Genomic DNA, 13,084 nt, shown 5'->3' with positions numbered 1-13,084 from the left:
TAAAACTTAGTTGCCTTAGGATGGAAATTGTCTCTATTTGGAATGGGAATAAAATGAAGCAGCTCTGATTACAAAATCCAGATTCATCCTGGCTGTCGCAGGGCCTTGCGTGAGCTGCTGGGCCTTGGCGATCCCTGGGGCATCAGATGGCAGAATGGTGCTGCTGCACAAGCGAGCCGGCCTCCGGGTGCCTGGGATGTTTCTCACAGAAGAAAAGGAAGCCATGCCTCAGAATGACCTACTGCCAGATACGAGACACTCTGTGCGTAGAAGCATATACTTTTGTTTCTATCAGAATTGTTCATTTGTAGAGAAAAAAATGTAAAATGTCGTTTTATAGGTAATAACTGTAACCATAGAGAAGGAAGATCTTACTAATTCAATCTCGTGAGGCATAGTGTGCTCTCCGGCATCCTACCTTAAACCTGCTAGTGAGGATAGCAGTGTGGTCCTTAGTCATGTCATCTTGTTTGATGATTTTAGAGTACCCATACACTTGTTGACTGGGCACTCAGTCTTTATTTCATCTTGTCCACAGCCGCTTTTGTTGGAAGAAAGACTGCTGCCACCTGGTGCAGAAGTTTCTTTCCTCCCCAAGCTATTCTTTGCATAATTCCTCCTCCACAGTAAATACTCATCCACCCAAGTGCGTTTGTACATAAATCGTCTTCCTATGTCTTTTCTCCCTTTGTCAGTGTTTAGCAGGGAGATAGACAAGAAGGCAAAGAAGCGTTTAACTCACTTCTCGACACACATCCTGGACCTCAGTTATCGGCCTTTCAATCCCCTGTAGTGTTGCCTTGCCGTGGTCAGACTATGCTTCATAGTTCACGAGATGCACACCCTTGGCTTCCTCCAGCACCTTCCACGTTCTGAGAACTGTGCATTTCCTTGAGCTTTGCACAGAAATGAAGTAAATATTTGTGCACCAGTGCATTTTATTTAAAGTTATCTACAATTAAGATATGATTGATCACTTATATTTCATACTGGGAGGATGTGATTGTACTCTTTGTTGTATGTAATTGTGTAGAATTGCACTGTTTATTTCAATGAAGCTTTCTTGGCCGATTTTAACTTCTTAAAAGAATTCTTACATTTCTCTTAAAGTATTTACCTTAGCCTTTGATCAGTCTTCCAGTCTAAAGTCTATGACTTTACCTGTTACAATTTCAATTTGGAAAAAGTTATTTCATTAAGTATTTAATCTTTCCGCAGAATTTCTATACAGTAGAATTGTTTGCTTTTAGCCATGGTAATGTTTGTTGTAAAGGCTTCCATAATGCCTGATGGAAGTGAATTTGTTTTCTATTTTAGGGTAGAGAGAATAGTATCAGTGAATTGACTACAAAAGATTAGGCCTCTTTAGAACTGTGTGTGTTGTCACATTAAATTGAAATTTGAATAATGTCACATAAGCAAAAAAAAAAAAAACCCAGAGAGAAAATGTATTCATCTTCTGTTAAAAGGGCACTTTGTGCATGGAATGTGCTATGGCCATCAGAGGCAAAGGATCTTTGCAGAGCCGCGGCGTGCCTGGTGCGGGATTAAGGGGCGTCCCGTGAGCTCTGGGATCCTTGGGCGCTGGATTAAGGGGCATCCCGTGAGCTCTGGGATCCTTTGGCGTTGGATTAAGTGGCGTCCCGCGAGCTCTGGGATTCTCTGGCGCTGGATTAAGGGGCGTCCCGCGAGCTCTGGGATTCTCTGGCGCTGGATTAAGGGGCGTCCCGTGAGCTCTGGGATTCTCTGGCGCTGCCTCTCACTGTCTGTGGTGCTCCTGGTGCTCTCATTGACCACAATCCACCGTTCTCTGCTTTCTCCCCTGGCTCCACTGCCCTAAGAGCATCTACGAGGGAAACTTTGGGTGTGGCTACTTAAAAGAGAGGCGAGCGTCGGGACTAGTGTTTTGTGAAAATACCGCCTCAGTCTATAGAGCACTATTTGTGAGTCCTCTGGGGTTCTTTCTTTGTCTGTTTGGAAACTGCCAGAATGTGGACTGGAACTTCTAACGCAGTTGGCTGGCGGTGGACTGATGTTGCATGCTTTTATTTTCTTGCATGATTTTAATTATTGTGTATTTATTTTGTGCTTGTTTTGTGAAATGTAACACTGTTGTAACATTGGAGAACATCTGACCATGAGATGAACAACCCTGGCGAATAGAGAAGTGGCCCTCCATTCCTCAACTGCTACTGGCTCGTTAAAAAAAACCTCTCCTGAGGAGAAACGAAGCCATAATGATTAAAATTCATTTTCTTGTGGTTCATCTCAATGTGAGATGTAAATTTTTTTGTAAACTTTCACAAAACTGTTTTAAAATCTATCCCCTCCTTTTTTTTTTTTTTTATTTGAGATGGAGTTTTGCTCTTCTTGCCCAGGCTGGAGTGCAGCGGCACAGTCTCGGCTCACTGCAACCTCCACCTCCCATGTTCAAGTGATTCTCCTGCCTCAGCCTCCCGAGTAGCTGGGATTACAAGCACCCACCACCACGCCTGGCTAATTTTTGTATTTTTAGGAGAGACAGGGTTTCACCATGTTGACCAGGCTGGCCTCCAACTCCTGACCTCAGGCAATCCACCCGCCTCAGCCTCCCAAGGTGCTGGGATTACAGGTGTGAGCCACCATGCCCGGCCTACTATCCCTTCCTGATCAAACACGCAAGAGTCAGAACTAGGGCCTTCTTTGAAAACCCTGCTGTGTAATCAACTCTCAGTCACTTGGGGGATGATCACGTGAAGACAGAAATTCACCCATTTTTAAAATAAAAATTTGCCTTCACTCACGTGATTTACCCAGAGCTCCTAAGGGAGAAGAAAACTATATTAAGTTTGTGATTCACTTTCTTTTAAGACACTTAAAGACCTTCCTGGAGTGGATAATTGAGCGTGTCTTTGTTCCCATCTCATCATATGTTGCCCGTGGTCCGTATGTCTGGCACTGGATACCTGTGCTGTTCTCTGTGCTTTCAGTAGAGAGCCGTTTTCACCTGCTTCTGGACCACAGGGGGCCACAGCATCTTAGTCATTAGCCTGGAAAGTGAGACTTCATCCAATTGACAGTGAGATTCTTACAGCCCAGTTATCCCTTAATAGAGTAGTGATAGCGCTTTGCATATTTGTAGAGTTTTCATTTCCGTTTCCAAAGGATTTCCCTATGCATTCTCAGTTTATTCTTATTTTTTAAAGTAGGGAGAGGGTGGGGGCAAAACTTGAAGAGCAGGTATTTTGTTTATTTATTTACTTATTTTAAATTATACTTTTAAGTTCTAGGGTACATGTGCACAACGTGCAGGTTTATTACATAGGTATACATGTGCCATGTTGGTTTGCTGCACACACCAACTCGTCGTTTACCTTAGGTGTTTCTCCTAATGCTATCCTTCCCTGCTCCCCCTACCCCCTGACAGCCCCCAATATGTGATGTTCCCCGCCCCATGTCCAAGTGATCTCATTAGAAGAACAGGTATTTTGCCCTATCTTACAGATGAGGAAAATCAAGACCCTGAAGGGTTAGGTGAGCTGTTCAGAGTCACAGCAATAGTAAGTGGTAACCATGGTCTCTCTGGCTGTCTACTCATATATGTCTAAGGCCTTTTTAAAGTCAAAATGAGGTCAGCAGTACATAATAGCATATTCTGTTACTTTTAAGAAAATAATTTTTTGCTTCTGATGATTGTTAGCAGAAAATTTCATCATAGACGAGTATAAATGTGACTAGATAGCTCCCCTGTGTAAACTGTTAGTTTATCTCCAATAGCTTTTCCAAGTTGCTTTTTCCAATTCTACAACCGCTTCCTCTTGCAGAAAGGAAATATCTCTGACTTCGTATCAGGAGGGTTACCAAAATCAGCTTTCCTGCAGCATTATCCAAGTGGCACACTGTACTTCCTTATTAGAACATATGCATCACCTAAGATGTTCTGTAAAACAAATTTGAACTTTTCCCCCACCCGTTGGTTTTCAACATGAATCCAGATCAGTGCTTCTCCAGTTTTCCCCAGAGGGCTGAGACCCTTGCTGTCACTGGTGAAAGCTTTGACAGCTGCCAACCCAGTGCTCTCTTACTTCCTACCCACTCAAAAGCATCTTGAATTCCAGTTCCAGGAGTGCATTGCCACCAGTGATCCCCATCTGCAAACTTAGGACAACAGGAATTTCTCCTAGGCTGGAAATGACCTCTTCATAATGTGGATTCTTAGAACTTTGCCCTCCTTCTTTTGATGAAATTCTGGGCTTTAATTTCAGGCTTGAACAAGAAGGACTTTCTCTGACTCATGGTGGCCAACTTTGGCATCTTAAGCCTGATATGACAGCATACTTACTGAGCACTTTCCAGGAGCCAGGCAGGGGTCTCAGGGTGCTACGTGTTTAATCCCCAGACCCTCATTATCACTTTACAGATAAGGAAATTAAGACAACACCAAGAACCCAGATGACACAGACTAGAGATTCCCAGGCACGGCGTCAGTGCGTGGCAGAGCTGGAATCGGAACTCATCGTGGGCCCAGAGTCCGGTGCTTGGTGCCTCCTGTCCACTCGACCCTATAGTGCAAAGTGAATTTATTGTCACTTTATTAAGTTTATAGATTCATCAGTCTGTATGTGGAATTCATCTGAGATGAGTGGTATTTGCACTAACGCCTTAAACATAACAGTGCTAGCTGGGTAATAGCCACCACTGTGGAGGCCCTTAGGACTAATGATGCTAGGAGCTTTGTGCAAGTTATTTTGGCTGTCATTTAAAAAAAAAAAAAAAAAAAGGCCGGGTGTGGTGGCTCACGCCTGTAATCCCAGCTCTTTGGGAGGCTGAGGTGGGTGGATCACAAGGTCAGGAGATCAAGACCATCCTGGCCAACATGGTGAAACCCCATCTCTACTAAAAAAAAAAAAAAAAAAAAAATTAGCTGGGTGCGGTGGCGCATGCCTGTAGTCCCAGCTATTCGGGAGGCTGAGGGAGGAGAATTGCTTGAACCCAGGAGGTGGAGGTTGCAGCGAGCTGAGATGGCGCCACTGCACTCCAGCCTGGTGACAGAGCAAGACTCCGTCTCAAAAATATAAATAATAAATAAATAAAAACAAAAAACACAGGTGCTCCCACTGCCTCCTGACGGTGAGTAGCCCAAGGCCGCAAGATGAGTGACTCCAGAGGCCTCCCGACGGGGCACCTGCCTGAAGCACTTGCACAGTCTAGTCTATCTCATCCCCAGAGCCACACAGCTGTCCACTACCTTACACAGCTTCTCCTGCATCCCCTACCCACACACCACAGCCTGTCTCCTTGTTTTACTTTACTTGATGCATGTTAGAATAATCAGTGTCTTTGGTGCAGGCCATATCTATCCAAAAGTGAGCTTCAGGAAGGGTTCGTAGGATATCTGAAGAATGTCAGTCCTTCCAGGCAGCAGAGTTCCCATCCTCATTGTATATGAGCCCCTGGGAAGTGTGTGAAGGATGCCCTTGTCCAGGCTCCACGCTCCACCTAGAGACGGAGGCAGTGGATCCAGGGACTTCTGAGAGCTCCACCAGCAGCTTTAGGGTCATGTGAATTCCTGCCTGGCTGCCTGTTCCATCTTCTCTCCTGGCCCAGCCTGCCAGTCACGGAAGATTGAGAGGCTAGTTATTCATCTTTCTTCATTATAAAATCTTTTGCTTAGCAAAAAAAAAAAAAAAATTAAACATTAGTTCAGCTTGTCACAAGTTTGAAGTTAATTACAACTAAAATGATAAATTCTTTAATATTGAATGCTAGTCCTAGAAGGAGCTTGCAAAACAACTCAGTCTTGCCTTTTTGAGGGCAAGAAACTAATGAACTGGAAAAAAATCAATAAAAGTAAACATAAAACCCATAATCATAGGACTATATTTAGAGCCCAAGAAGCTTCTGTGAGGATCCAGCCAGCCTGACTCCTACCCCGGAAAAGGACGAGGAGCAGAGAGGAGCAGCTCCTCTGCTGGGTGCTGGGTGGGAAGGTGCGTCTCAGCGGCTGTTCCAGGACCTGACCTGGCCTGAGAGGGACTTGGGCGGCTGTGGCCCATTCATTGTGCTTCAAATAAAACCTTTAATTATGATTGGTATTTTAGGGGTTTATTCAGCAGAGAATAGTAAATAGAACCCTTTCCTAAAGTCCCACTCTTGTATTTGTGAAATCACAAAGGATCAAGAGGGTGGGGGTAGTAAAAGAATATTAATCATAGGGGATAAGGAGCTGTCTTTTGATATTCATAGATTAAAGGTTCATTCTAAGATGAAGTCTTAGGCATAAAGAGTTTTATAGGTGGCATTTGGTTGTTTGTGTAATTCTGGTGGTTTTGTTGAAAGATTTTTGTTTGTTTATTCCCATAAATTTTCATGTCTTTAACCTTACATAAACTTCATTGCATGTTTTATTAACCCTTGGCATATTCGTTTTCTTCTGACGTGAAAGAGTAACCCATTAGAATTTAACCCCGATGTCTTGAAGAAGACTGCAGTTCAGAGAGCTTTAAAGGTAAACTGTTTTCCCTTCAGGTCACAGAGTTAATGAAAACATATTGAAAGAGACGATACTTTGTCTCATAAGTTTATTGGCAAATTACCTCCCATATTTATATAGTAATTAATTGTCTAGTGGAAGAGACCCTACTTTTGTTATCCAATAATTAGTAGTTAGAACAATTAAAGTCAACTTTGAAGGTAAATTTTATAAAGTACTAGTATGATAAATTAGATTATTTTCCTGTTGGCTTTAGGCAACTGTCTCTAAGGTGATTTAAATATCTATTTTAATTGGATTTGAATTTGTGAAAATTGCGATATAGAAGTTCTACTTAAAATCTTAACTGATGTTTAAATCATGACTTAAAGGTATGCCTTGTGAACTGTGAATATACATTTAAATATCACCTCTTCCAATATGTTGAGTTAGGGTCATCTCTGAGTCAACAACTTCATGGCTTTTGGTGCTGCTGGGTTCGGGTGATAGATCTTTTGAGAAGCTTTCAATTTCATTGAATGAGGTCTATTGAAAACTAAGCTCCACTCCCTAAAATATGACATCCACGTGTGTGCTCTGACAAATTGTTAAAAAGTTTTCTTATGACTTAATGTTTTATTATTTTTTCTTTAATTTTTTTGAACATTTTAGGCTTAAATTTTAGGGGGAGGTGGGGAATTTTACATGTAATTATTTAAAGAATATCTATCCTAAAGAAACAGGAACTGTTTTTAACCAGTCTCATCTGGAAAAAATGAGTTAGATTTCAAAGGTGCAGGAGACTGGCAGAGTCTGCTTTATAGTGTGGTGTTTGCGAACCCACACTTCGTCCTGCACCAAGGAGCACAGGTTCCTCCTGTGGAGTACTAGTTAGCACAGTAGTTGAAATAACTGTGCCCTCCAGGACACTGAAAGGAATTACATCAACACTCTTCTTTGCTACCTGAGAACATAACGTTAAGGCTGAAGGCCCCGAAATCAGACTGTGTTTAAATTGCAACCTAACTACTCAGCAAGCAGTGTGACCTCCAACAAGACACTTCATCCACTCTGTTGTGTTGTTTGTAGAATGGAAGGAGTAGTATCCTCTTCATGAAATTATCAAATACATTAAATAAAATAATGCATACGAAAGTGCCCAGTGTAGCTAGGATAATATATATTATAATTGTTATGTTATATTAGCTCATCTAGGTTCCAAAAATGCCCATTTTGTAAACTTGCAAACTGAGTTTCAGATAGATGCAACATTTAGGTCTCAATAATCAAGGGATAAATAGAGCTGAGGTTTAAGTTCAAGACAGTCTGACTTACACTTATATTATTATTATACTTTGTCCCTTTGACTTGTGCTGATGTATTTTGAATATTGCATCATAGTAGAAAACTTAACCTTATTTCATAGGATTGAAAACATCATCCATTTTAAGATACATCATTATTTTATGAACCACTAAGATTTTAAATGCCGTTAAGTTTTGACAGTGTTTATTTGATACTTAGAGAATTTTAGACTTAGGGTAAACACTTTAATCATGTCACTGACAGGTATACCTAAACAGAAAATAGAAGCAAAATAAATTGGTTAGGGCAGTGACAACTCTCACTATTGCCAACCTCCCCCAAAAAGGTATATATTATCGATTTAAGATTCATTCTGTTTTCAGGGATGTTAGAAAGTTGGGGGAAAAAAGTATATGTTTTAAAATTGACAAGATGCAGTCAATCTCTAGGAACAGGTGACCACTTTTTCAGAGATGAAGTGTTTATATTATTAGTTAAGGAGCAACCTTGGCTTCTGTATCTAATAACAGAACTGACTTAGAAGTAGCAGTAGTTGATCTCCCTCTAAAGTCCAGGGGTTCTGGCCTGGGGGTCTGCCACGAGCTACCTGTGGCTCCAGCCCGAGGGGACACAGCCTCCTGTGAGGCCAGAACTTAGTTGCTTGGCCATGCCTGACTGCAAGGGAGGTTTGTCAACAAAATCTTTATTTACAGAGGACTTGTGCTCAGCTAACACTTGGGAATTCTAATATTAAAGGAAAAAGGAGAAAATTAACTTAGGGGGAAAATTAGTATTCTCTGCCACAGTAATCTGTAGCCTTGGAAACTTCTTTTAACAGTACTTATTTCATTTTGCAGAATTCATTCACATCAGAAAGATGAACCAGAAAATAGATTATCACAGTAGGTTTGAGCTAATAATATTTCTTCCAATAATGATAGGATTTTGACACCTATTTCTGACATTGCTGTATTGTTGAGTCTTGACTCTAAAATTATTTAACTCAAAAACATTTTTATGACCTTCTAATTAATTTCCACTAACACAGATATTTAACTGCATCTTCTTGTGGGGCTAAGTTATAAATAAACCTCATGTCACACGTATCTGCTGTTTTACTATTTTCTCCTATCAACTATCTGTGCTAATGTATACTTCTTACCGTTTTTCCTAGTCCTGAATTTTTTATTCATATTTATATCTGCTTAATTTAATATGATTCTAAACTGATGTTTATTCTTCCAGTAAAAATTATTTAGCAGCTGGTAAGCAAGATTTGATATATGAAAGCTTAAAAATGCTCAAACAGAAGACGCTAAGTTGAGAACATAAAACCATATATCTGACACTCTGTAGTGTTTTTATTCCCACCAGAGAAATATTCTGAATTTTACGTTCTTTTACATTTGTCTTTTCTCATGGTTTTTGGTTTTCATTAATTGCACTTTATTCATTTTCGTTATCCTTGTAAATAAAAGAACTTTTGAAAACTGTGATTAAGAATTTTTAGAAGATTCAGTTTTCCAAAGTAGTTGGCTTTAAAAATACCAGACGCTAACCTTTAAAATGTGTGTGCAAATGAGAGTTTTGTAGTTATGGTTTGGGGTGTGTGTAGCATATATTTTCCCATTAAATTGTTCCCAGGTATTCCCTTAAGATCAGAGATAAATAAAAATGACTACTAATATAAGCCAGTAATTTCATTTTTAGTTAAGACCCATTTCAAAATGTGTTTATTTATTTTGTCTGTTTTCTGTTTGTTTTGGGTAGTCAGGGAAGAAAATAAGCAGCAACCCAAATCCTGTTGTCCAGATGTCAGTTGGGCACAAGGCCCAGGAGAGCAAGGTAAGGCACTGGCCCCCGACTCAGCCTTGGTGCCTGTCGTGTGGGCGCTGTCCGTGTTGCTGTCTCACGGGGGGATGCCGGGTTGCAAATGCATTCAGTTGTGTGATAGTGTGGGCATCGAGACCAGGGCTTTCCAGATCTATTTTTTCTTAAATCAGTCATTTGATATAGATAACCAGCTACTTGAAATAGCAAGAAATATACTGTTCATTTTTAAAAATAACTTCAGTGGTTAGGTGTGGTGTGACTCCTACCTGTAATCTCAACACTTTAGGAGGCCGAGGCGGGGAGATCTCTTGAGGTCATGAGTTCAAGACCAGCCTGGCTAATATGGTGAAACCTCGTCTCTACTAAAAATACAAAACTTAGCCGGGCATGGTGCCAGGTGTGGTGCCGGGCGCCTGCAATCCCAGCTACTCGGGAGGCTGAGGCAGGAGAATCACTTGAACCCAGGAGGCAGGAGGCAGAGGTTGCAGTAAGTAGAGATTGCACTACTGCACTTCAGCCTGGGCGACAGAGCAAGACTCAGTCTCAAAAAGCAAAACAAAAACAACATTAGAAAGTAATAGATGAATATGTTTTTGCTTGATTTCATGAATAGACACATGGGAACAATTCCTAAGTTTGTCTTGAGCACTCTATAAATGTTGTTTAAAAGAAAACCAACAGTGCTTAAAATTCAACCAATACAGTTAGAATTACGACTTGAAAAGAGGATATTGCTGTTACATATTGCTGTAATATGTTCTACTTTCCTTACAGGAGAAAAAAATTAGCTGGGCGTGGTGGCACGTGCCTGTAATCCCAGCTAGTTGGGAGGCTGCGGCAGGGGAATTGCTTGAACCCAGGAGGCGGAGGTTGCAGTGAGCTGAGATTGCGTCACTGCACTCCAGCCTGGCGACAGAGCAAGACTCCATCCCCCCTACCAAAAAAAAAAAAAAGAGAAAGAAATTGCCCAAAGTTACAGGCCATCACTCAATGAATTGTTAACGGTTTAAGAGATGTGCCCAAGTGCACAGCCTCCTCAGTTTAGAGGAGCTATTATGTTGGTGCAAAAGTCATTACAGAACTGAGGCCAGGCCATGCACACGAAGCCTCTATCTGTGGGTGCACAGTTCAGGGCCTCGTGACACACTCGAAAGGCTTTAGACCGTCTCGTTATCTTTTCAACACGTCCACAATCAATATATAATAGTGTATACCTGCAAATACATGTCTTGGAATTTAATTAAGGTCAACCTAAGCTTCTAGTTTTTTGTTTTATTTATTTTATTTTTATTTTTCATTCTAAGCTTCTAAACACATAAAATGAGTAGCCCTTTTCCACAGAAAATATCAGAGCTAATAATTTGTATATTTCTTCCAGATTCGATACAAAACCAATGAACCTGTGTGGGAGGAAAACTTCACTTTCTTCATTCACAATCCCAAGCGCCAGGACCTTGAAGTTGAGGTATTTTATTTGCATTTTTTTAACCAATTTATTGAAATACAATTGACTTTTTAAAGTATACAATTTGCTGAGTTGTGACCCGTGTATACGCCTGAGAATCCATCGCCACAATCAGGACAATTGGTAGATCCGTCCACCAAGCTCCCTTGTTCTCTCTGTAACCCGGACCTCCCCCAGCCCCAGGCAAACACAGACCTGCCTTTGGTCACTATAGATTACTGTTCACATTTTCCAGAATTTTATACAAATAGAATTATGCAGTATGTACTCTAGTTGTCTGTATTTTCTGGTGATAATTATTCTGAGGTTTACCCGTGTTGTTGCAGATATCCACAGTTTGTCTTTTTTTATTGTTGAGTAGTATTTATGGATATACCAAAATTTGCTCATCCATTTACCTGTGAGTAAGACATTGATAAAGGATTGGGTTCTTTCCGGTTTAGACCTATTACATATAAATCTGCTGTGAATATCACATACAAGACTGTGTGTACATATGCCTTCATTCTGTTGAGTAAAATGCCCAGGAGCAGATTGCTCCTGTTTAGCTTCTTAATAAACTGGCCAATTGTTTTTCCAGAGATTGTGCCACGTTACATTCCCACCAAAGTGCATGTGAGTCGAGGTGGCCCCACATCTCGCCAGTGCTGTGTTGTTAGTGGGTAGACAGGAGTATTTCCGGGTGGTTTCTGTGTCATTACTAGTGACATTGGGCACCTTTTAATGCTTTTTTACAGTCTGTGTATCTTCTATGGTGAAATGTCTATTCAGTTTTTTTTGCCTGTCTTTTTTATTAGGTTATTTGTCTTCTTAATACTGAATTTGTAAGACGTTTAGGGGGTTTTTCTTTTTTAATGTTTCATTCTTTTTGAGACGAAGTCTCACTCTTGTCACCGAGGCTGGAGTGCAATGGTGCGATCTCAGTCACTGCAGCCTCCACGTCCTGGGTTCAAGTGATTCTCTTGCCTCAGCGTCCTGAGAGCTGGGATTACAGGTGCGCGCCACCACGCCTGGCTAATTTTTTGTATTTTTAATGGAGATGGGGTTTCACCATGTTGGCCAGGCTGGCCTTGAACTCCTGACCTCAGTTGATCTGCTCACTTTGGCCTCCCAACGTGCTGGGATTACAGGCGTGAGCCACTGCACCCCACCTCTTTGTTTTGGAGAACAGAGTTTCACTCTGTTACCCAGGCTGGAGTGCAGTGGTGTAATCACAGATCACTGCAGCCTCCACCTCCTGGGTTCAAGTGATTCTCTTGCCTCAGCCTCCGGAGTAGCTGGGACTACAGGCAGACACCACCATGCCTGGCTAATTTTTTTATTTTTTGTAGAGACGGGGTCTCACAGTGTTGCCCAGACTAGTCGCAGACTCCTGGGCTCAAGCAGCGATGTTCCCACTTCTGCTTCCCCAAGTGCTGGGATTACAGTTGTGAGCCACTGTGCCCAGCCTCTTTTTCTTAATATGGCTGTGTAGTTGTTCAGCAGTTGTGCACTTGTTTAATCTTTGTTAAAAAGATTATTATTTGCCCTAATTTATTAGCTTAGCAACTTTCCAGAAATTCAGTTGCCCATATGTATGGGTCTATTTCTGGAATTCCTTCTGTTCCGTTGTTCTATATGTCTGTCTTTATGCCGGTATCACACTGTCTTTATTATTGGTGCTTTATTAATCTTTTTTTTTTTTTTTCTTGAGGCAGGGTCTCACTTTGTCACCCAGGCTGGAGTGCGGTGGTGCAGTCATGGCTCACTGCAGCCTTGACCTCTTAGGCTCAAGCAATCCTCCCGCCTCAGCCTCCCAAGTGGCTGGGACTAGAGGTGCACACCACCACACCCAGCTAATTTTTGTGTTTTGGAGGGGCGTGTGTGTGTGTGTGTGTGTATTTATGTATGTAAAGATGGAGTTTCACCACATTGCCCAGGCTGGTCTCGAACTCCTGAGCTCAAGCCATCCACCCACCTTGGCCTCCCAAAGTGCTGGGATTACAGACGTGAGCCATCATGCCTGGCCTGTCTTCTCTCTTCTTCTTCCT

The 13,084-nt window shown here is 41.6% G+C and overlaps 1 protein-coding gene across 4 annotated transcripts in view; it reads left to right on the top strand.

The window, feature by feature from the left end:
- Positions 1-13,084, top strand: part of ESYT2 (extended synaptotagmin 2) — a 101,136-nt gene that overhangs the window by 71,855 nt on the left and 16,197 nt on the right. For 3 of the 4 annotated variants that reach the window (XM_055269699.2, XM_055269696.2, XM_055269698.2), the window contains 3 exons: positions 6,425-6,487; positions 9,527-9,601; positions 10,968-11,054. In XM_055269699.2, coding sequence (XP_055125674.2) covers positions 6,425-6,487; positions 9,527-9,601; positions 10,968-11,054 — 225 coding nt within the window. The remainder of the gene's footprint in view (positions 1-6,424; positions 6,488-9,526; positions 9,602-10,967; positions 11,055-13,084) is intronic. The other variant, XM_055269697.2, reaches the window with a different exon arrangement.

This window comes from Symphalangus syndactylus, chromosome 6 (genome assembly GCF_028878055.3).
Source record: "Symphalangus syndactylus isolate Jambi chromosome 6, NHGRI_mSymSyn1-v2.1_pri, whole genome shotgun sequence".
Taxonomy (NCBI): Eukaryota; Metazoa; Chordata; class Mammalia; order Primates; family Hylobatidae; genus Symphalangus; species Symphalangus syndactylus.
The sequence above is the reverse complement of the archived record's forward strand: the minus strand, read 5'-3'. Positions and strand labels throughout refer to the sequence as shown.